This window comes from Orycteropus afer, unplaced genomic scaffold (assembly GCF_000298275.1).
Source record: "Orycteropus afer afer isolate SDZICR_OR568_19922 unplaced genomic scaffold, OryAfe1.0 scaffold00043, whole genome shotgun sequence".
In the NCBI taxonomy this organism is placed as follows: Eukaryota; Metazoa; Chordata; class Mammalia; order Tubulidentata; family Orycteropodidae; genus Orycteropus; species Orycteropus afer.
In genome coordinates this window covers 722,245-748,450 of record NW_006921630.1, presented here as the reverse complement: position 1 = coordinate 748,450, position 26,206 = coordinate 722,245, and the positions used below count along the sequence as shown (strand labels likewise).

Here is a 26,206-nt window from a genome sequence, read left to right as displayed (position 1 = left end):
GTGGGGCTGGCGCGGGATCGGGCAGTGTTTCGTTCTGCTGTGCATGGGGTCGCTATGAGTCGGAAATGACTTGATGGCACTTAACAACAACAACAACAGAAAATGTGGAATGGCTGTGGGTTTTGCTTGGTATGTTTTCACCAAAAATGAAATTAAATACTATAAAAAGAAAACACTGCTAGAGAGGAAGGTACTCTCAATAAATAGTTATTTTCCATCAAATATCCCCTCACTCTATGGTCAGTCCAGCCCCAAAGTCCTCTAGTGATCTCCTCCAATGGTGTTGTTGTTGTTGTTGTGTGCTGTGGAGTCAGACCTGACTCATTGTGACCCCTCCTTGGGTTTCCAAGGCAGTATCACTACGGAAATAGATTATTCCATCTTCTTCTGAGGAGTGGCTGGTGGGTTTGAACCGCCAGCCTTCTGGTTAACAGTTAAGTGCTTTAGGCACTATGCTACCAGAGCTCCTCCTCCATTGGTAGTGAAAGGAATTAGAGCTCAACAGAATGAAGATTCCAAGAAGAAGGATTGGCAAAGGCAGCACATATCAAGGAAGGAGAGATGGCCAGGAGTGTGCCCCTGGGGACACTTGATGAGGGTATGAGGGTGGAGGGGTCTTTGTAGCACAGGGCTCTCTGTAACCTTATAGAAGTCCCTTCCTCAACTCCAAGTGAGATATTTTAAAACCTAAGAAGATAATACAACATATTCATCCTCACTTTTCAATAAACCAACTTATTTACAAGTGAGGGAAAAAATAAAAATACAAGTCCTCAACATTCTCATCAAATCCGTCTACCTCCAGGACAACTGGCCAAAGTTCTCCTCTGTAATACTTCTAAAGCACATTCCAAAAACAGATGAGCATTGATTTAACCAGACAGCACTTAAATTTTAATTAAAAACATAAGCATTTTAACCTATATTTACTGACAGTTAATTTTTTTATTCCAAAGCAAGGAGACTTCTGCCCCAAAAGCATCTGTATGCAACACATAGCAATGGGTTTAGTAACCATGTTGTTGTTGTTATTTGCCATCGAGTCGGCCCCGACTCATAGCTCTGTTAAATACAATATTGCATGTTCTAATTTAGTAGTAAGTGTTGTGTACATCAATATATGTTGATGAAAAATCAACATATCCTAAGCTCCTGAAACTCTTATAGGAATTCTATTTGCTAGAGCACAGGTTATGGAATCACACCAGACTAGAACAAAAGGAACTTGGAGTGTGGTCTTGACCCTAACAGGGTGTGTGTCCTTGGCCCTGCCATTCAGTCTTTCCCTGGGTGTCTTTATCTATAAAATGACGGGGCTATCCTGGTTTATCGTTGGATGTTCCTATTCTCATTCCACTCCTTTGTGAGTTAACATGAGGGACTTTGTGAGACAATCATAAATACCATGTGAGGAAATTCATGTTATCATGGACTGTCACCACCTCAGCCTTGTAGTCTGTGTTCCAAGATTCCCATCTCTCAGTAGCCTGAGGGGTAGAGAGAAAGCTGGGAATGAGCAGACCACAGACATTCTACTCTCAGATCTGCAACATATTTTCAACTGACCCAGATTCCTTGACTATTAGCCCTCCCACTCTGCCCACCAGTTTGCTTTCTCCTTCTGCTCTCATAATCACAGGGGTCCCACATGGTTCTTCTCGTGACTCTGTATACCAATTACATCACCCATGTTAAATTACTAATCATTCACTCAGACACACATACACTCACATACACCCATGTGTGTAAAAGAAGAAACACATTAATTTGTTTCATGATTTAAAGTAAAACAGTTTTTTCAAGTTTTAATTTAAACACACACACACACACCCAAGTGTATTTGTGCCAAGTCCGAATGAGGCATAAAAAAAAATTGCCCAAAATCTAAAAAGAACAATGGATGAAATTTTTTTTTAAAATTAAGTATGACAACAAATAATAAATGAAAACTGAGTCCCCCAAAATGGCAACACCTTTCTGAACTTTCTACCTGCTGAGCTCTTCTAGTGGGTTTGACCAGGGAGGCTCTGAAGGGCTGTGATTCCCATCCGTTAGATGAAATATGCAAGATGATAGGAATAATGAAAGTCCAAAATGCTACTTGTCAGTACCAATTTATATTAATATTCAAACAAGCCAACATGACCTGAAATTGATACCTATGTCCCACACTTTCCCCCATTTTTGTTACCATCAACATGAGTCAGATTCTGAGGGGTTAGAAGTTGATCCATGTACCACTGTGCAGAAGCCTCTCTCACATGATGGCCTTTGGAATGACCAGGGCTCCTTCTTTGTGGATAGTCACAGGAAATGTTTCGATCCTTAACATTGGGAATATTTCTTTTTTTTTTTTTTTCATTTTAATATATATCTTTATTTTATTTTATTAATTGTGATTTGGGTGAAGATTTACAGAGCAAATTCACTTTCCATACAGTAGTTCACATATACTTTGTCTCATGTCATTGACCACAGTTTACCACAATGCAACAGCTCCCCTCCCACTTCCTTCCCATGGTTACCTCTTCCCTGTGTCCATCCCTCCATACACTCCTGCCTCCTGAGCTGTCTCCCTGTGCATAAGCAGCCCTTCTTTCTCCCATGATTGTTCTCTCCAAGGAGTGTATCTACTTGAGGTAAATGTTCAACTCATATGCCTGTATTTTGTTTGGCTAGAAACCAGTGGGTTCAATTCCAGACCTGAAGGGCAGCTAGGGGCCATAATCTCAGTGGTTCCACCAGGCTCTATCAGACCAGCAAACCTGGTCCCCACCATTTTTTTTTTCCTCCAAATGATTTGAGTTTTGTTCCACATTGTTCTCCCTCTCTATCAAGGGTCTCCTACATAGATCCCCTTCCATGTGGATGACAGTGGTAGCTGGGCACCATCTAGTTCTTCTGGTCTCATGGTCGTATAGGCTGCAGAACAGATGGTGTGCTAGTCACTAGGACTAATTGTTTCCATGAATTCTGGTTTTCTTCATTCTTCTTTGTGCTGGACGAGGAGAGACCCATGGTTGCATCTAGATGGCAGCTTGCTAGCTTTTAAGATCCCAGTTGCTACTTGCCAAAGTAGGAGGTGGAACAATGTTTTGTACAGTACGTTATGCCAATTGAGCTTGATGTTCCCTGCGACTATGGTCCCAAGCCTGCAGTAACTGGCTGTGACCAAGCAGTGACCACAACCTTGCCCCTTGTCAACTCTACTATACACCTGGGAATTCTGATCATTCACATAAACTTATAGGACCATTGTCTGCCAACCTTATATATGTTCTTGGATACACTCAACATTGGGGATATTTCTTAAAAGCTCTAAAGGCTGTGTCCTTATCTGTTCAATGGAAATAATGAGTTTCTACCTTAAAGGTTGTTATTAAGATTAAAAGAGATAATGTAGACAAATAAGCATTTAGTTATTTTCTAAAAGAAAGTTAATTCAAGATATATAGGAGACTATTTGTTATTTTAATTATTTAATGCAGCCTGGAGGCACACCCTCCTTCTCTACCACCCCCCACTGGCTCATTCAACAGTATTCATTCATTAAGAGAACAGAAGCTAGGGTCTGACCAGGAACAGGACAGACCTCACAGAGTGAAACCAGGCATCTCTAACTAAAGACAGCAATCATCTTCATACAAGGAGCTGTCACTTGCCCCAAAGCTTCTCACACTTTGCTTCCATGTTGTTCTGACCCTGAGACCCATGGGCACCCAGCAGACAGATAATGGGCATGGTTACAGACCAGTGCCCATTCCCTTTATAGACACATACTCTTGTTCAAACTGATGCCCAGCAGCCTGAAATTAGTGATTGTGGGAAGAAAAGAAATTTTCATGTATTAAGACTGTTAGTTTAATTCTTCATAGACCCTTCCATTAAGTTAGATTTATATGGGACACCCTTTTCCAATAGTGTCAACAATCTCTTCCTTATTATGGGATATATAATTATCACTTTTTAGACTCAAAACCACTTTTATTTTTGTCTCTCTTCATCTTGGAGGATAAAATTTAAACACAAATGATGGATAAAATATGGTAGAAGTATTTGGACTGGAAGTGGAGGGAGGCCCTCCCCTGTAATTGGATCATCTCCTTTGTGGGTTTTGCTCTCACTAGCCACCTTGAAACAAGAAGTGAAAAGATATGCCAATATGTTTCCAACAAATCCTGGCTTCTGGACCATTACTCTGAAACCTGTTAGACTCTTTCTACTTTAACTCCTTTCCTCAACATCCCTTCTGCAAAACTACCTAGGGACCTGATGACAAGGACAGAGGAAACTTTGAAGCAATAGTGTGACTGGAGGAAAATATTTTGAAATATTAACATTTCCCCCCATTAGTTTCTTGCCTCTCTTCCCCATGGAACATCCCTAATTCAGGAAGCCAGCATTTTCTTCATTTGTTATCTCACCAGGAAGACACAACAGAGCAAAAAGCAAAGAAAGAAGTAATTTTCTGGTTGTGGGGTTCCCAGAGCATATGCCATTCAGGCCATGAGAGTTCTCCATGGTATATCTAGCCTGGCAGATGAATTGAGGATAGCAATCCTTGCCTTCACACCACCACCATAACCATCATACTAGCCTAGAAAATGTTTCCCTGTGTTGGAGGAAGAGAAAAAGAGACAAATGGGAAACAACGAGAATGTATAGAGTTGTTGTTGTTGTTATGTGCCATCAAGTTGGACCCGACTCATAGAGACCCCACTTGGGTTTCCAAGGCAGTATCACTATGGAAGTAGATTGCCTCATCTTCCTTCCAAGGAGTGGCTGGTGGGTTTGAACCACCAGCCTTCTGGTTAGTAGTCAAGTGCCTTAGGCACTACGCTACCAGAGCTCCTGTATAGAGAGTAGCGGGTCCAAATAATGTGGCTATACCATGCATTTCAAGACTGCGGAGAAGGGAGAAAAATTCCAAAATAGGTTTGTGTGATCTGATAGCAGGAAGACCTTGCCTCATTCCAGTGACAGATTCATGGAGAAGTGGCTTAGTTCTAGAGAGAAATGGCTGATGAGTGAGTCTAACTAGGAAGAGCCAGAGAGAGCTTCCTAGAAGATTCAGTGAGGGTAAGGGAACAAGGTCATCTCAGATGATGAGCATCACCTGATGACTAAAGACAAAAGGGATCCATCTATTGCCTTGGCATATAAAAGCCATTTGTATAGGTATATAACTCCAAGTGAAAAAGGCTTATTTGACTGAGGATGCACAGCAACATGGAGGTTCAAAATAGAAATTAAGTCAAATTATAGAAGGATAAATAAAGTAACATTTGTTGTATATTTAAATCTGTGTATTGAGACTTGAACTCAATACATTCCAGTACTACCAATCTGTACATAGAACACAATACGAATTGGGATCCAGGGTTTAGCAACTGGTGGCCACGTGTGGCACAGCTGTTATTTAATGGACTGGCAGAGAGAGCACAAATGCCTTCTTGGAAGACCTTTCAGCCTTAATTATGAGGGACAAGCTACAACAATAAGACAGTGTTGTTGTGTGGTCTAGGGATGGTGGAGTGTAAGAAAAGAGAGAGAAGTTGCTGATTAAAAGATGAAATCTCAGTAGCAGACAGCCAAGCTCCCAAAGGGATGCTACATTTTCAAGTTCCAACTGGGTTTTCCCAGTTTAACACAAGCCCACTAGAGTGCTAAAGACAACGATTCCCACAGCCACTTCTATTATGAAAACTTGGGCAGTCTAAGAAATAGACACTGCTTAAAATGACTTTAAAACAGTTCTGTAAAACTTTTAGGGCTGAATGTTATATGCCCATAAAACTGGGAGATTGAGGACTGGGCTGCAGGTGTCTACATAATTACTTCCAGTTACTAGCTAAAACACACTTCCCAAGTCTCCACAATGAAGTGAAAAGGACAATGCCAGAAAATATACCTTGATGTCAAAGTAAGGAGCACTGGGGGCCAGGGCAAAGGAAGAAAGTGAGAGAAATGGACAGATAGACAAAGGGAGAGGAAGAAATGGAGAAGAAGAAGAAGAAGAAGTAAAAAAAAGGCAACAGAAGCTAGAAAGAGCAATGAACCTTTAATAGAACCAGCCCAAGAACTTTTCATATCTGAATCTTGTATTGGCTTCCTGGTTTTACAGCCTGTGGTCTCATTATAAGGAAGTCTGTGTTCCAAACAGGCCTGAACCAAGACAAGAATGAGTAGAGGATAATGATTTTGCAGAGTCTGATGTCACTTTTTGTCTTCTTTTACACTCTTTCAGCCATTCCTACCCTGTCAAGCACCCAGGGCTTTCTCATCATCTCAACATCCTGGGAAAAATAGTAATTTGATAAATTACAACTGAAAATGTTATTATCGCGGCACTGAGACTTAATAGGACTTAACCCTTCTTTGTTTCTTCATGGGAACAATACTTAACACACAAACATACCACACACACTGACTCACATACAACCTCACAGAAGAATTTTAGGTAGAGTGAGAAAGATATTTTCTATAGTTAATTCATTCACTCATCATTTATTGTGCATCTACTATAAGTCAGGGGCACTGTCTGGGGGCAATAAGGACTCAGTGATTATTAGAACATATTCTGAAACAGAAGGTCTCTCAAATCACCACATATAACAGTGAGTGATTATTTACTCTATCTGTTTATAAGAGAATGAATCTCCCTATGGGGAATTCAAATTTAGGGCATGAAATTTATAATCTGGGGTAATTTTGCTTAAAATTTTCAATATCTAAGCATGTTCACTGAATTCCAAGTCACAAGGCACACAGAATAACCTTTTTTGCTAACCGCCATCTTCTGACAGTGAAATAATCTATAATAGAAGCTGTTGTTGTTATGTTGTTATGTGCCGTCAAGTCGGCCCCGACTCATAGCGACCCCTCCTTGGGTTTCCGAGGCAGTTATCACTACGGAAGTAGGATTGCCCAACCTTCCTTCCGAGGAGTGGCTGGGGGGTGAACCGCCAGCCGTCTGGTTAGCAGGCAAGTGTCTTAGCCACTATGCTACCAGAGCTCCCATAATAGAAGCTAGAGGGTACAAAATAGCCCTCATCTTGTTCATATCATGTAGCTTACCTAATCATGGTTCTATAAACCCTGATATTTGTACAACATGCCCCAGTTCATACACCTTGCTTTCTCCTTATCTCCAGAAAGAACCACTCTGCTTTGGTATGTTGTTGTTGTTGTTGTTATGTGCCGTCGAGTCAGCCCTGACTCATAGCGACCCCTCCTTGGGTTTCCGAGGCAGTATCACTACGGAAGTAGGATTGCCCAACCTTCCTTCCGAGGAGTGGCTGGTGGGTTTGAACCGCCAGCCTTCTGGTTAGCAGTCAAGTGTCTTAGCCACTATGCTACCAGAGCATAGTAGAGATTAACTCACTGCCGTTAAGTTGGACCTGACTCATAGCGACCCCTCCTTGGGTTTCTGAGGCAGCATCACTACAGAAGTAGATTGCCCAACCTTCCTTCCAAGGTGTGGCTGGTGGGTTTGAACTGCCAGCCTTCTTGTTAGCAGTCAAGTGCCTTAAGCACTGTGCTACCAGAGCTCTCATAGGATAGGAAACAAGAACTTCTTTGTTCTAGCCCAGTCATTAATGATGAGTTCAATCAGAATACATGGAATCCAGTTAACACCTTCATGATCTGTAAACGCTGGGGTGCCTCTGAGTGTGGCCACCTATCCAGTTTCCCTCTCCACTAGTGTCCTTCTACAGCCTATAAACATGTTTAAGTCTTTCTCTCTCTCTTTTTTTTTTTTTTTGACTCTTACTATGAAAGCATACACAAGACATTCACCAACACAACAACTTCCACATGTATAGCTCAGTGACATGGATGACATTTTTTCATGTTGTGTTAACATTATTGCTATTCTTTTCCAAAATATTCCACCATCTATTAGCATAATTTCAATGCCTCCCAAACAAAAGCTTCCCCTTTCCCTCTCCCTCTCACCCCTGGTAACCACTAATAATCTTTGGTCTGTGTGTGTGTGTCTGTGTGTGTGTGTATAACAACAAACACAATGCACTGCCATTGAGTCAGATCCTACTCAGAGCGACCCCTCCTAGGTTTCCAAGGCAGTATCACTACAGAAATAGATTGCCCAACACAGATATATAAATATTTTTTTTTCCCTCCACTCCTCTCCCATCCTTGGAAACGAACAAAGAAAGTTTCCTTCTATGTATAAACCTTTCCTTGACTTTCCACAATAGTGGACTAATACAATATTTTTCCTTCTGTGATTGACTTATTTCACTTAGCATAATGTCCTCCAAGTTCATCCACATTACACAGTGTTTTACAGATTCTACATTATTCTTCAGGTTTGCGTAGTATTCTACTGTGTGTATGTACCACAGTTTGTTTATCCATTCCTCAGTTCATGGGCACTTAGGTTGTTTCTATCTCTTTGCTATGGTGAATAGTGCTCAATGGACATGAGAGTGCATATATCTATTCGGATCCTGCCTCTCACTTCTTTAGGTTACATATCTAGTAATGGGATTGCTGGATCAAATGGTATTTCTATTTCCAACTTTTTAAGGAATTGTCATACCGATTTCCACAGTGGTTGTATCATTTTACAATTCCACCAGCAGTGTATGAGAGTCCCAATCTCTCCATATCCTCAGCAGTATTTGTTATTTTCTGTCTTGTTGAACTTTGCTATTAATGCTGAGGTGAGGTGGTATCTCATGGTTGTTTTGATTTGCATCTCTCTAATGGCTAATGGTCATGAACATTTCTTCATGTGTTTGTTGGCTGCCTGAATATCTTCTTTGGTGAAGTGTCTGTTCATGTCTTCTTTTTATTTTTTATTTGGATTTTTTGTCTTTTTGATGTTGAGGTGTTGCATTTTTCTATAAATTTTAGAGATAAGTCCTTTGTCTGATATGTCATTGCTAAACACTTTTTCTCATTCTGTAGGTTCTCTTTTCACTCTTTTGGGAAAGTCTTTTGATGCACATAAGAATATAACTTTTAGAAGGTCCCAATCATCTAGTTTATATTCTGCTGTTTGTGCATCTCAGGTTATGCTTGATAGTCTATTTATGACATAAATTAGGGCCCCTAAGTTTGCCTCTATTTTTTTTTCTTTGATTAACTTAATAGTTTCACATTTAAGTCTTTGATCTATCTGGAGTTAGTTTTTGTGTATTGTATGAGGTATGGATCTTGTTTCATTTTTTGGCAAATAGATATGCAGTTTTGCCAGCGCCATTTGTGAAAGAGACTATCTCTTCCCCATTTAATGAATTTCAGCCCTTTGCCAAAAATCAACTGACCATAGGTCGATGGATCTATTTCTGGGTTCTCAATTCTGTTCCATTGGATGTGTCTGTCATTGTACCAATACCTGGCTGTTTTGACAACTGTGGCTGTGTAGTGAGGTCTCCTACTTTGTTCTTCTTCTTCAGTAGTGCTTTACTTATCCGAGCTCTCTTTCCTTTCCATATAAAATTACTGATTGGTTTTTCCATGTCTTTAAAGAATGTTGATGGAATCTGGATTGGGATTGCTTTGAATGTATAGATTGCTTCGGGTAGTATTGACATTTTCACAATGTTCAATCTTCCTATCTATGAGCATGGTATGTTCTTTCATTTATGTAGATCTCTTATGGTTTCTTGAGGCAGTATTTTGTAGTTTACTTTATACAGGTCTTTTGTGTTCCTGGTAAGATTTATTCTCAAGTATTTATCTTTTTGGTAGCTATTGAAAATGGTTGGAAGGAAGATGAGGCAATCTACTTCCATAGTGATACTGCCTCGGAAACCCAAGGAGGGGTCACCATGAGTCGGGTTCGACTCGACGGCACATAACAACAACAACAACATTGTAAATGGTATCAATTTCCTTATTTCCTTTTCATTGATCCTCTTTGCAGAGGAATACAACTGATTTTTGTACATTGACTCTGTATCCTGCTACTATACTAAATCTTTCAATAAGTTGCAGTAATTTTTTTTTTTTTTCTGAGTCTTTTGGGTTTTCTATGTATAGGATCATATCATCAGAAAATAGGGATAGTTTGACTTCTTCCTTACTTATTTGGATTTGCTTTAATTTGCTTAATAATGATTAATCAGCATCTGAAAATATTGCTTTGATTAGTTGTAGACAAATAATCATTTCAAATAAATCAATTGAGAAGAAGTTTTTAAAACTTGATCAGAATCAACGTCAATATATTGATTGTGGTATTGTACTATAGTTTTGCAAGATGTTGTCATTGAGGAGCAAAGGGCACACAAATTTCATTTTACTGTTTTTTACAACTGAGTTATATGTGAGTATACAATTATCTCAAAGTTTAATTTTAAAACTTATGATAAAAAAAGATTGTCTTTATCAAAATATGGTTTTAGCAGAAAAGTAGGTAACCAACAAGACTTTGAAAAAAACACATGTATATGCTACATTGGTATAAAGTTCTGTGGGGGGAGTAGAATGGGAACACAAATTTAAAAAGAAATGATGAATTATTTCCCAATGTTTTAAAAAAAAAAAGAGTGCATCACTATGTACTTTTTAAACAAGTGATGGTGATTATCGAATCAGAGTAGTGATATAGTTAGAACAGTTGTTTTCTCAAGCTGCCAATATTCTTACTGTGCCAGAAATTATATCCTTTGCTACTATTTAAATACATAATTAAATTTTTTATGTTACTTTAAGAATGTGCAAAGGGGTACATAGTTTTTAAGCAGTCTTTTATGGCTTACAAGAGCAAAATAAGCTTGAATAGCACTGTTTTAGCCATTCCAAGTACATTCCACTTCTAAGTATGTCCAGGTTTTTAATAGTTTTGAACCTTGGCATCTACCAATTCTTTCACTCTGGAATGCCCTTCCATTGTCTGCCAAGTAAACTCCAGTTTATTCTTTAACTCTCAGATCCAGCCTCAACTCCTCTGGAACTCTTCCCTGATGCTTTCTGTGCAACTAGACATTTTTCCTCCCATGTTCCTACCTAACTTCATGTGTAGTACGATCACATTGTGTTATAATTCCATTACAGGACTACCTCCCTTATGGGTGAGTCCCTTAAGGGCTGGACTCTTCACTGTTCTGTCTCTGGGTTGATGTATAAGTAACTGATTTACCACTACTTAAATTATTCTGTCTTTGAAGAGATATGTTCAATTTAGGCACTGCGTATTGAGGCTAAAAATGATCAAAGCAATGAACATTAGGGTTCAGAGGATCTCATTCATTCATTTACCTATACAAAAAATATTCTTTCCTGCTTTAGAGTGGCATTAAATGTACAAAATTATGTCAAAAGGCAGAAATGGTATTGATGGAAAAGCAGTGCCACAAACTAACTTGGTCTTTCCACATAGTAACTTAAGCCATTGAAAGTCAGAAATTGGATTAAATCTTCAGACTTTCAGGCTAGTGTGGTTATCAGCTAGAGTCACTCTGCTGACTCTCAAAATACAGGTGCTTTACATATTGACCCAAGCAGATAATCTTGAGTCTTGAATAGATTCTATTTAGAATATTTGCCCCTATCATGTTATGCCAGCTGTCTGCACTACTCTTCACCTGATTTAGGTCAGTACAGTGCCTTTATTGAATCACAATCATGCTTGAACAAGAAGAAATATATCGGAACACAAGCAATTTCATATTGAGTTAGATGTGTGAACTCTTCATTTTAGCCTTCTACTTCTGAAAATCGAATCAAGAAACATGTTGTAGGTGAACACAGTTATTCCCCAGAACTTTAAGAATAAAATATAAATATCTCTACCTTCTTTTGCAATTTATTATGAGTCAATGATTCATGAAATAATTTTAACATATCTTGAAACCATTTAAATTTAATAACTTCACTCATTTATACATTCATATCTTCATTCCTGTGGACTTTGGAGGCTGCTTTTCACTTGGGGGTGGCTCTATATTAAGGCCAGGGCCTGAGGAAGGAGGGCCCAAGGCTTAGAGGCTACTTTTCACTTGGGGGTGGCTCTTTATTAAAGCTAGGACCTGAGGTAGGCAGGCCTGGGGCTTGAAGGCTGCTTTCAGTTAGGGGTGGCTCTATTTTAAGGCTGGGGCCTGAGGTAGGTGGGCCTGGGGCTTGGGGGCTGCTTTACACTTGGGGGTGGCTCTTAATTAAGGCTGGGACTTGAGGTAGGCAGGCCTAGGACTTTGAGGCTGCTTTTTACTTGGGGACAGCTCTATTTTAAGGCCATTGCCCAAGGTAGGCAGGTGCAGAGGGTTTAGGAACAACTAAGGGAGATGAATTTGTCTGTCAGTTTGTTGTCCTGGAATGGCTTGCATGTTGCTGTGAGGCTGGAGGGTAGACTACTGTGTTGCAAAATGCCAGCAGGATTACCCATGGTGGACAAGTTTCAGTGGAGCTTCAGGGATAAGACAGACTCGGAAGAAGGAAGAGGCTATCCACTTCCCAAACAATTGGCCAATGAAAACTTTATGAATTGCTGTAAAACACTGTCTGATATATTACTGGAAAAATTTATGAGTAGTCCTGAAACATTGTCTAATATAGTGCTGGAAGATGAGCCTATCGGGTCAGAAAGTACTCAAAATTTGACTGGGGAGGAGCTGACTCCTCAGAGTAGAGATGACCTTAACGATATGGATACAGTAAAGCTTTCGGAACTTCCATTGGCTGATGTGGCATGACTCAAAATGAGCAGAAGCAGATGCAGACCTTCATTAATAATTGGAACAAATAATGTACAAAATATGAATCTAGGAAAATTGGAAGTTGCCAAAAATGAAATTGAAGAGGTTCTGATAAGATAGGGGAATAGGCAGACAAACCACACAGACCTTCTTCAACAAAGAAAAGGGTAACCAATTAACACAGATATAGAAAATAATCCTGGAGCCCTGAGCTTTGAAAAGAAGGATACAGAAGTGGACTAAACTCCAACTAGTAGAAGAACCTGATGAAAACATCAAAAAAGGAGACATATGGAGCTGCAGTCTGTCAGCGATCCTAATGCCATAGATAGCTTGGATTTTACTAAGTTGTGTACGGACCTAAGAATTAACCTAAAAGTTGGCCCTGCTAGCCAGGGGCTGCACAGAGGACTGCACGGGTGGCCAGTGAATAAAAGCGGAAGCAGTGAAGTGGGAGATGGGGTGAGCTGTGGACTTTTGCCTGTCTGGAGGGCACAGCCATTTTGAATGTTTACAAGCAGTTAGACAATTTTGGATATTTAAAGTGACAGAGTTCTCTCAGAATCTAAGGACCTACGAATAGGCTCCACTGGCCAGGAACCACAAGGATATTCCAGAAATGAACACCTGGAAAGGTGCAATATTCCCCTTATTACTCTTATACCCAACACTCTCTTGATGAACAGAGAAGCAGCCATCTCTCACTCCCACCCACCTTCTCGGCCAACAGGAATTCTATCCCAGTCTGTGTACTTGGACAGAACCTGGGTGCCCTGCCCTGCCCAGATTTTTTCTTTCTTTTCTTTTAGTTTGTTTTTGTCTGTTCTAAAATTATTATTATTATTATTTTGTTCTTTTTATTATTATTCTTTATTCTTCCCTTCCCAGGTTCTAGTTTTCAGCTTTTTCTCTTTTCCCTGTTCTTGATTCACATTTTTTCTTGTGGTCTTTCTTTTTGCATTTTTCCCATGTTTTTTCTTCATTATTCTCCTACTTTATGTCTTTTCTCTTATTGCTCTCTCCCCAAATATTGTGGGGCTTTTTCTCTTTTTAATTTTTTCTTCTTTTGGTGATTATTCCTGTGTGTTTATATGGTGTCTTTTGTTTGCTTGCTTTTACTTTTTTGATGGTTTTTCAATTGTTGTTTTTGTCTAACTGAGTGGGAGACAGCAATGATGCCCATACAACACAACCACACCCACACCTCCTGCAGCTTCACTTACTGAGTGAGAGCCATCATTTCCTTCTCCACCAACTGGCCAATGATATATGACCACCAAGAAGAGCTTGACTCACTGCTAACTGCTCTGCACAAACAGTTAACAGAGATCTAAATACAACAAGGTCACAATATCTCAGAGACCATAGACCATTACAATCCACACAAAAAAGGCAAGATAAAGTGCTAGAAGCAAGGGAGCAGGATACAGACCCAGAACACATCCCTGAGGAATAAGCAGCATTGGAACTCCCTGATAAGGAATTCAAAAGAACTCTAGTTAGGTATCTTCAAAGGACTGAGAGACAGATCAAGGAAGACACTGTCAAAATTAAGGAAAACACAGACAAAACCTTAGAAAATTTTCAGAAGAAATAAAAGAACAAAATGAAAAAACAAATGAAAAATTAGAAATGATACAAAATCTACAGATAAAAATCCAGAAGATTAATACTAAATTTTCAGAAATAGATAACACATTGAAAGGACAAAGGAGTAGAATTTATGCAATGGAATACAGAATGAGATTGAACACAATTACCTGGATACTTCTTTGGAAAGGGATCAATCAGAAAAAAGATCAAAACAAAATGAAGAAAGCCTAGGGATCATGTGGGATACCATCAAAAGGAATAACCTATGAGTAATTGGAATTCCAGATCAGGAAGAGAAAAATAAAACCACTGAGAAAATTGTCAAAGATTTGTTGGAAGAGAACTTACCTGATATGATGAAAGATGAGAATATATCCATTCAGGAAGTCTAATTAACCACAAACAGGATACACTTCAAAAGAAAATCACCAAGACATATCATCACCAAACTCACCAAAACCAAAGACAAAGGAAGAATCCTGAAAGCAGTGTAGGAAAAACTAAAAGTTACTACAAAGAACAACCAACAAAAATAAGCTCTGATATCTCAGCAGAAACCATACAAGTAAGAAGGCAATGGGATGGTATATGTAAAACCCTGAAAGAGAAAAATTTTCAACTAAGAATTACATACTTGGCAAAATTGTACTTCAAATATGATGGTGAAATTAAGACATTTTCATATAAGCAGAAATTAAGGGAATTTGTTAAAACCAGACCAACCTTACAAGAGATACTAAAGGGAGTCCTGTGAACAGAGAACCAATAATATCAAACAACAATTGACCATTAATATACAAGATGACATAACCTAGAAACCAAAACAGCTATGGAAGTATCCAAAGTAAAATAAGCTTACAAGATTGTAAACAGGGAACCAGAAGCATCAATTGGCAAATGAGGACAAGTACAACCAAAAAGTGGGGGAAGATAGTGTAGTTACAGAACTTCTAAATGAAAGAGCCCCAAAATACATACATCAGACATTAACAGATTTAAAAAGACAAATAGATGACTCCACAGTCTTGGTAGGAGACTTTAATACATCACTTTCAATGAAAATTAGAACCACTGGAACAAAACTCAACAAAGATGCAGAAGAGCTAAACAATACAATCCACCAACTTGACAGAATAGACATCTACAGAGCACTTCACTCAAACAACACAGTATACATTTGTTTCCAGTGTACATGGAACATTCTCCATGATAGACCATATGTTAGGCCATAAAGCAAGCCTTAATAAATTTAAAAACATTGAAATACTGCAAAGTATCTTCTCAGATCATAATGCTATCAGATTAGAAATCAACAATAGGAAGAGCAAACACATGGAAGTTGAACAACACCCTCCTTAAAAACAACTGGGTCATAGAAGAAATAAAAAATGAAATTAAAAAATTCCTTAAATCAAACAAGAATGAAAACACAACATACCAAAATCTTTGAGACACAGCAAAAGTAGTGATCATAAGCCAATTTATAGCAATAAATGCACACATCAAAAAAGAAGAAAGAGCCAAAATCAACACTTTATACCAACATCTCCAACAATTAGAAAAAGAATAGCAAGGAAAGCCAACAGTCACTAGAAGAAAGGAAATAGTAAAGATTTGAGTAGAAATCAATGAAACAGAAAATAGAAAGACAATAGAAAAAAATGAACAAGACTGGAAGCTGGTTTTTTGAAAAGATTAATAAAATTGACAAACGACTGGCAAATTTAACAAAGGAAAAGAGGGAGAGAATACAAATAACACAAATAAGGAACGAAATGGGCAACATCACAACAGAACCAACTGAAATAAAAAGGATAATATTAGAATATTAGGTAAAACCCTGAAAGAGAAAAATTTTCAACTAAGAACTGTACTCCAACAACTTTAAAATCTGGAAGAAATGGATAGATTTCTAGAAATACACCACTTACCTAAACTAACACAGACTAAGGTGGAAATATTGAACAGACCCATAACAAAAGGAGAAACTGAATTAAAAAAATAACAACAAAAAAAAAAGTGCTGGCCCAGATGGTTTCAACAGAGAATTCTACCAAACATTCAGAGAAGAACTGACACCAATCCTACTCAAACTATTCCAAAACATAGAAGAGAATGGAATCCTCCAAAAGTCATTTTATGAAGGAAACATAACCTTGATATCAAAACCAGGCAAAGACAGCACTCAAAACAAAAACTATAGACCAATATCCCTCATGAATATAGATGCAAAAATCTTCAACAAAATCCTAGCCAATAGACTCCAACAATATATCACAAAAATAATTTATTATGACCAAGTGGGTTCATATCAGATATGCAAAGATGGTTCAACATTAGAAAAACAATCAACACCACCACATAAATAAAACAAAGGAAAAGAACCACATGATCATATCAATTGATGTAGAAAAGGCATTTGATAAAATCTAACACCAATTCCTGATAAAAACTGTCATCAAAATAGGAATAGAAGGGACATTCCTCAACATAATAAACAGCATAAATGCAAAACCATTAGGTATGTCTATGTAGGGCAGAGTGTGTCCTAGACCACATATAAGGATGGAAGACAATATTTCTACAAGTGTATTTGTATGTTCTGTAAGAATTCTCAGGAATATAGTAGATCTGACAAAGGTCAAGGTTGAAGTCACTTCTCGGCCACAGCTAGCTACCCAGAGGGAGCAAGTAGTTGGACCTGTGGGCTTGGGAGCACAGTCACAGGTGACATCAAGCTCAATTGGCATAACATACTACACAAAAACATTGTCCCACACCTTACTTTGGCGAATAATGACTGGGATCTTAAAAGCTTGCAAGTGGCCATTTAGATGCAATGATGGGTCTCTCCTCATCCAAAGCAAAGAAGAAAGAAGAAAACCAAAGATACATGGAAGCAAATAGTCCAAGTGACTGGTACATCATGTGATTTTCAGCCTATGTGACTACGAGACCAGAAGAACTAGATGGTGCCTGGCTACCACTGTCAACAACTTGGAGGGGGATCTCTGTAGGGCAATCCTGAATAGAGTGGGAGAACAATGTGGAACTAAACTCAAAATCTTTTTTTTTTTTTTTTTTTAAAAAAAAGGACTAGGTTTGCTGGTCTGATTGAGTCTGATGGAACCACTGAGACTATGACCCCTAGCTGCCCTTCAAGTCTGGAATTGAACCCACTCCTGTGGCTTTAGCCAAACAAAAGATGGGCATATGAGCTGAACATTTACATTAGGTAGAAACACTCCTTGGAGAGATCAATCCTGGGAGAATAGAAAGGCTGTGTATGCACAAGGAGACACCTCAGGGAGTAGGAGTACATGGGAAGAAAGACACAGGGAAGAGGTAACTATGGGGAGGAAGTGGGAGGGAAGGTATTGCACTGTGGGAAATTGTAGTCAATGTCATGAGACAAAGTGTATGTGAGCTGCTGTATGGAAAGTGAATTTGGTCTGTAAACTTTCACCCAAATCACAGTTAAAAAAAAAAGAAAGAAAGAAATGGAATGCATAAAGATCAGTATCCTAGGCATAAGTGAGCTGAAATGGATTGGTTCTCGCCTTTTTGAATGAGACAACCATATGGGAATGACAAATTGAAGAGGAACGGTGTGTCATTCATTGTGTTTCAATATCTGTCCTGAAGTACAATGCTGTCAGTGATAGGATAATATCCATACACCTACAAGGAAGACCAGTTAATACTACTATTATTCAAATATATGCACCAACCACCAAAGCCAAAGATGAGGAAATTGAAGATTTCTACCAACTTCTGCAGTTTGAAATTGACCAAACATACAATCAAGATGTGTTGATTATCACTGGTGACTGGAATGCAAAAGCTGAAAACAAAGAAGTGTTATCAGTTGTTGGAAAATATGGCCTTGGAGATAGAAATAACGTTGGAGATTGCAATGATAGAGTTTTGCAAGACCAAAGACTTACTCATTGCAAATACCTTTTTTCAACAACATTAACAATGGCTATATACATGGACTTCACCAGATAGAATACACAGAAATCAGATTGACTACATCTGTGGCAAGAGGCAATGGAGAAGCTCCCCCAAAATAAGGCCAGGAGCTGATTGTGGAACAGACTATCAATTGCTCATATGCAAGTTAAACAAGTTGAAGACAATTAAAATAAGTCCACAAGAGCCAAAATGTGACCATGATAATATTCCTCCTGATCTTAGAGACCATCTAAAGAATAGATTTGATGCATTGAACGCCAGTGACCAAAAACCAGAGGAATTGTGGGATGACATCAAGAATATCATCCATGAAGAAAGCAAGAGGTCATTAAAAAGACAAGAAAGGAAGAAAAAAAACAAAATGGATGTCAGAAGAGACTCTGAAACTTGCCCTTGATCAGAGAGAAGCTTAAGTAAATGGAAGAAATGACAAGACAAAAGAGCCGAACAGAAGATTTCAAAGAGCAGATCAAATAGACAAAGCCAATTACTATAATGAAATGTGCAAAGACCTGGAGTTAGAAAAGCAAAAGAGAAGAACATGCTCAGCATGAAAGAACTAAGGAAAAAATTTTGAGCCTCATGTTGCAATATTGAAAGATTCTATGGACAAAATATTGAATGATGCAGGAAGCATCAAAAGAAGATGAAGGAAAATACAGAGTCACTGTACCAAAAAGAATTGGTCAATGCTCATCCATTTCAGAAGGTGCCATATGATCAAGAACGAATGGTACTGAAGGAAGAAGTTGAACCTGCACTGAAGGAGCTGGCGAAGAACAAGGCTCCAGGAATTGATGGAATACCCATTGAGATGTTTCAACAAACAGATGCCATACTACAGGCACTCACTTGGTTATGCCAAGAAATTTGGAAGATAGCAACCTGGCCAACCGCAAGGGGATACTGCATGGTTCAAAATCAAGAAGGGAGTGTGTCAAGATTGTATCTTTTCACCCATAGCTATTCAACTCATATTCTGAGGAAATAATCCGAGAAGCTGGATTATATGAAGAAGAACATGGCATCAGGATTGGAGAAAGAATCATTAACAACCTATGAGACACAGATGACACAATTTTGCTTGCTGAAAGTGAGGATGACTTGAAGCACTTACTGATGAATATCAAAGAATACAGTCTGCAGTATGGATTACACCTCAACATGAAGAAAACAAAAATTCTCACAAAAATCCTCACTGGCTTCCTTTGGGTTAATATTTGCATTGCATAAATTTTCCATCTTGGTTCATTTTCCTTGTGCCTTCATAACTTTCTTCAATATTTCTTTTAGTGCTGGTATTAAATTATCTTGGTCTTTGTTTATCTCAAGATAACTTCATTTATTTCTTAATTTTAAAGTATATTTTTGCTGGGTCTAGATTATGAAATTGACAGTTACTTTCTTTAAACACTTTGAAAAAAACATCCATCTAATTACAACAGAAGAATGAGAAGCAAAAGACAAAATAGGTAAATGGGATCTCATAAAAATGAATACTTCTGTACATCAAACACATCAAAGGATTTTATCAGCAAAGTGAATAGACAACCTACAGACTGGGAGAAAATTTTTAAGAACTATATATCTGATAAGAGTCTATTATATGTGTGTGTGTGTGTGTGTGTGTGTGTATAAGTATATGTATATAGTGTGTGTATGTATATATGTGTGTATAACCACCAACATACCAACATTCAAGTTAGCAGACAACTGCAAATTGTTTGTGCCATTCAGAAACCTCATTACCCATTGTTGTGTTGTTGTTACGTGCCGTCAAGTCGGCCCCGACTCATAGCAACCCCTCCTTGGGTTTCCGAGGCAGTATCACTACGGAAGTAGGATTGCCCAACCTTCCTTCCGAGGAGTGGCTGGTGGGTTTAAACCTCCAGCCGTCTGGTTAGCAGGCAAGTGTCTTAGCCACTATGCTACCAGAGCTCCCCATTACCCATTAGGGAGATATTTTAGGGAGATATAAATTGCAACCACAATGTAATACCAATTCACTCCCATTAGCTCTGATGTCATAGTACCTAAGACATTTGACTGCTAACCAGAAGGCTGGCAGTTCAAACCAACCAGCCACTCCTCAGAAGGAAGGTTGAATGATCTACTTCCATAGTGATACCGCCTCAGAAGCCCAAAGAGATGTCACTATGAGTCGGATCCAACTTGAGGGCAATGTTTTTTTTTTTTTTTAACAATGTCAATGATCAAAAAAAGAAATAAAAAATGGAAAACAAGAGATGCTGGCGAAAATATCATCATCTATATTTGGTGGAAATGTAAAATAGTACAGCCACTCTGGAAAACAGTTTGGCAGTTCCTCAAAAAGTTAAATGTAGGACTACCATATCACCTAGTTATATCAATCCTAGGTATATACCCAAAAGAACTGAAAGCAAGAATGCAAATATAAACTTGTACACCAACGTTCATTGTGATGCTCTTCACAATAGCCAAGAGATGGAAATAGCTGAATGTCCACAAGAGATAAATAGAAAACAAAATGTGGTATTTACATAGAACAGAGTATTACTCAGCCATAAAGAGAAATGAAGTCCTGATACAGGTCACGACATAGATGAACCTTGAAAACTTTATGCTGAGTAAAATAAATTAGTCACAAAAGGACAAATACTGTATGACCTCACTTAAATAAAATATGCAAATACACAGAAGAAACCAAAGCTTACTATTGCTTCCCAGGGTGGGAGAGAGGGGGAAATGAGGAGATTTTGCTTGGGAGGCATTGAATTTACATTAATGGTGATGGAATAATTAGAAAAAATATAGGGATAAGGGTTACATAACATGAAGAGTATAATTGATATGATTGAATAGTACATTAGAAACTGTTAAGTTGATGACTATTTTGTTGTGTATATTTTTACCACAACTTAAAAAGAAGACATCGGTCTATTGTCTTATGATTTCATGGTTTCTGTGGAAAAGTCACCAGATAATTCTTATTGCTATGCCTTTTAAGGTAATGTATCTTTTTTTCTCTGGCTAGTTTAAAATTTTTATGTTTGTCTTTGATTTTCAGCACTTTTCTCTACTGGACTTAAATGTGAGCTTCTTTATATTTATCCTACTTGAGCATTTGTAAACATCTTGAATCATTGGTTTGATAGATTGTCAGTTTCAAAACTCTTAGCCATTATCTCTTTGGATATTGCTCCTGCCCCAATAACCTCTCTTTTCTTTTAGACTTCCAATTGCACATACATTAGAAATTTTTCATCAGGTCTCAAATATCTCTTAAGCTCTTTTCTGTATTTTTCATCACTGTCTTCTCTCTGTGCTTCAATGTGTATATTTTCCACAATCTTCTACTTCATTAATTCTTTCTTCCACTTATAATTGTACCTATTAATTTCTTAATTTGTTATTGCACTTTTCAGTTCTAAAATTTGAATTTAATTCTTTATTATAGATTACATTTCTCTCAAGTAATTCCATCTTTTTAATCTATTTTAAAACATTAATCATCATATTTATTTTAAAGCTAGTGTCTGATAACTGCAACATCTGGATAATCTGTGGATCTGTATTCTAATCTGTTGATTTTTGCTTTGTTTTGCTTTTTTGGTATACTGTCATTTAGCTCTGTCTCCTGGTATACCTGGTAATTTTTTGATTGCTGGACACTGTAAATGAAAAGTTGAAGTTTTAGAGAGTTTTAGTGATATTGTCTTCTACAAATATTAATTTTCTTTTTTTAGACTGTGAGGATATAGTCAGATGACCCTTTTCAATCAGGGATTATGAATAGTTTAGGCTAGATTTCAGGACTTGTGTAAACTTAACTATTTTTGTTTGTCCTTACACATAGGATGTCTCAGAATTCCTCCTTCTAGACAGAATCTCAACTATATATTTTTTTTCTCTGTGCTGTGAGACTTCCAAAATCACTGTTTAGCTCTGTAATCTCTTAGCAATTATTTTCTACTTGTTTTCTTGGCCACTGGCCTGAAAATGAATAGTTTTAAAATTAACAACTCTTTTAAGAGAAATTATGAGCTGAATATCAGGTTCACATTTCTGTGACTTCTATTTCTCTGGGGTCTTGGCCCCTCATGTCTTGACTGGCCTGGAAGGCCTGAACTCTAATTTTTGTCTCCTTAGAAAAGAGACTGATGTAAGTTCTACACTGTTGTTCTCTGTTCTACCTCTATTCCCTTTACTGAGAACTTGTCAATTTCCCTGAAAATGTTAAGCTATTAATAATATGATGCTCAGTTCAATGCATTTTTCTTTTCTCTGAGATTGGGCTCCTCAAGTCATTGCTTCCTTGGCTGATGTCTGATGTTTTCAAAGAGGTTATTTGTAGTTGTTGGGTACCATTGAATCAATTCTGACTTATAGTGACCCCATGTGAGAGAGCAGAACCGCCCCATAGTATTTTCTTGGGTATAATTTTTACAGAAGAATACCACCAGGTCCTTCTCCTGCTGAGGTGCTTTCTAACCACCAACCTTCCAGTCAGCAGCTGGACACTTAATCATTGCACCACCAGGGCTCCTATATGATGCACTTATTGTTGTTATTTTGTACCATAGAGTCAACCCTGACTCATAGCAACCTATCCTTGGATTTCCGAGGTGGTATCACTATGGAAGTAGATTGCGCAACCCTCCTTCTAAGGAGTGGCTGGTGGGTTTCAACCGCTAGCCTTCTGGTTAGCAGTCAAGTGCCTTAGGCACTACACCACCAGAGCTCCTTATGATACACTTAGGACTAATGAAAACCACTGCTGGGCAGGATCCCACTTATAAACATTCTGAAAAGTTTATCTTTGGTGATATAGTTTGGCATCAATTTGGAGTTATTTTCTTACATTGTTATATGTTCTCTCTGCCACATTTGCTTGTTATAAGGATAATTCAAGACATCCAACCTCACCATAAATAGGCTATTGGAAGATGACCTTTCAGTCCACTCTTTATTACCATGCATATTAGAATGACTCAGCTGAAAGTACAGAGGTAGTTCCGGTTTAGCTAAGCATCTTGGAAATGTATGACTGAAATCAATAATCATTCTGCATTAGCCCTATTGAACATCTTTTGTCATTTTCCTAAAATTGCCAGTGATGTAGCAAAAGCTGCAATTTATAAAATCCTTTTATTTTTTTAAGCCACGCCCCCAAAAATGCCTCATTCCACATTCCACTCAGGAACTCCTCTTTCCTTGGTTATGTACTCAAAATAATTGTAGATGAACCTGAATATATTCTTTCGTTTATACTGGACCCCTGGAGATACCAGGTCTTTATTTGGTGTTATAAGTCATCAATACATGCAAACTCTTGCCTCGTAACCTCTGGTCACCAGTAATATCCCAAATTGTTCATGCACTGAGAACTGTAAATACAAACTATAGTGATAAAAGGACTGCAGGACTTTAACACTCTACCAGTTGGGGCCATGCATGCTAGCAAAGCATTCACTTTGGATCACTGCAACTTCAAATTTTTATTGCCTACACCATTGCCTAATATTTACATATATAAAACCCTTTCTGGATCTTGACTGATTTACCTTACGGCTTTTCATGGTCTAGTTTCCTCTTGAATAGCAACAATATTTTTCGTTTATTGCTAACCTACTACTTATCTTCCTCCTTCCCCAATCCACAACACTAGCTGCCCTTTGGACACTTGCCATATTTTCTTTGATTATCAATTCAGTATGTTCTGAATGCCATTTGGTAATGATCCTGTCATACCTAGGCTTGACATATGCAACATTATGTAAGTTTTCTTCAATTTATTCCTCTCTGTTTTGTATTTGGTTACTAAGAAGATCAAAATCTTGCAAAACCTCTTATAAATCATTTATGAAATAGTTTCTGGTCTTTATCATTCCTCTTCCAATATGAAAGATTCTTCCCAATTATGGCAATTTGATTTTTAAATAATTTTTGTAGATCCCTACTCAAGATATTTCTAACATATATTCAAATTATAGTTAACATTTACTTTTTGTTCAAAAGGAATTAATGGCACAGGGCCTAAGGCATTTGACTGATAATGAGAAGGTTGGCGATTCAAACCCACCAGCCACTCCGTGGAAGGAAGATGACACAGCCTACTTCTGTAAAGTTTTACCACCTTGGAAACCCAAGGGTGGGGTACGGGGTCACTATGGGTTGGAATAGACTCAGTGGCAGTGTTTTTTTTTTCCCCAAATGTTTATTAAATTGGTCAGTAAGATTCTGTTTATGATAATGATAAAATATTATAAAAAGGATTAACTTGCTTAAATATGGAACAATTTTCCACTCAGTATTACAGCGTCCAACTTTCTCCTAGGTGAACAGGCAAGACTGCTTAACAGCCTGAATTTCCAATGACCTCTTTCAGAGCCCAACCCATGCAAAAAGCCCACCAGTCTCTGGGACATTGATTATTAGACACCAGGTTTCACATTCTAGCCACCTTCATGCTAGTTTCCCTCTTGAGGCAGTCTAAGATTTAAAATGGCTCTTATTCCATGCTTGCAGTTTACTTGAATCTAGATTATAACATCTAACTAGAATGTCCTGTATACGTGCCATCATTTTCTCTAATGTTTCTTAGTTGTCTGCACTGAAACATTTTGATAGACTCTCCCAAAAGAAATTCTCAGCCCAAAGCAGCTAATTCATGGACTAAATTTATTCTCTCTCTTCTTTTTGTCCCTAAACTAATTTTCATAACCCCCTTCATACCTCCTTGTTTTTCCTGTCATATTTGGCCTCCACTTCACTTACCCAAGTGACTAGTGGCTTCCTTGTCCCAAGGCCAGGTGGCTGCACCTGCAAGGTCTTCCCGGACTGAGCTGGCAAAGTAGACATTTAGGAAGTGAGTACTGTTGAGCTGCAGGGCCTCCTTCAGCTCCTTCACACTCATGTATGCCCTGGAGGTGGAAGAGAAAAGATCACACCAAGGTATGAGTGTTTAGAGACAAATAAAGCCACATCTAATCAGATTCTGCCACTCCTAATTAGCATTGCCTTTTGGATTGGCAGAGACACAAAGACCAAGCTACCATGAGGATGAGCATCCACAACCAAAACAGCTGCTACTGTTCACCCTAAGATCATGAAAAATGGTTAATATTATGCACATATGTCATCAACGTTCATTCTCAGAAGCTAAAAAGGGCAACATATTACTTATCTATGTTATATTCTAAAAGCATATTAGTGCCTTTTCTCTTTACTGAGAAAAATAAAGTACAAGGTGATAAAATGATAAGGCTGAGTTTTTGTTTCAATCATTTTTGTTTGATTACAGAGGTGGTAGGCATTTTATTTTGTATTAATAAAAATAAGGAGCTTACATGGTACAGGGGCTAAGGTATTCAGCTGCTAACTAAAAGATCAGAGGTTCGAACCCACCATCTGCTCTGTGGAAGAAAGAAGAGGCAATCTGCTTTCATAAAGATTTACAGCTTTAGAAACCTCAATGGGGGTCACTATGAGTTGGACTCAACTTGATGGCAGTTGAGTTTGGATTTTTTGAGTTTATTAATAACATTAACAAAATTGATAATAACAAATATTTATTGACCAACTACTATAGGCTGACCTGTATTTGCATTGCATCATTTTATTTATTTATTTTAAGAGCTTGTTTTACATTCAAAGTCACATGTACATTTAGTTTCATTCCCCATTCGCCATGTCCAACCACAACCCAGCCTCCTCCCCTCCTTATCCTGCAACATTCGCCCTGTGCCACTCATAATCATGCACTCCTGTTTGTCCTGCATTTCTTCAGTTTGAATGTTGGTCCTTTGGTGTCCCATGGTTTATTGCTTTAGGGGATGCATTACCATTGAGTGTGTGGGTGCAGCATCCTGGGTTGAGTGGTCTGCGTGTACATCTTGCTAATCATTGGGCTGAGAGCCCGCCCCTGGGGGTGAGTTTTATTTCAGGTGCTGAATGTATTTCAGGGCCATAGTAGTGGGAGTCTC

At 38.2% G+C, this 26,206-nt stretch overlaps 1 protein-coding gene across 1 annotated transcript in view; it reads right to left on the bottom strand.

Moving 5' to 3' along the window:
* Positions 1 to 26,206, bottom strand: part of PAPPA2 (pappalysin 2) — a 513,722-nt gene that overhangs the window by 244,122 nt on the left and 243,394 nt on the right. Inside the window, exon 3 of the mRNA XM_007937607.1 lies at positions 24,999 to 25,144. Within this exon, the coding sequence (XP_007935798.1) occupies positions 24,999 to 25,144 (146 nt within the window). The remainder of the gene's footprint in view (positions 1 to 24,998; positions 25,145 to 26,206) is intronic.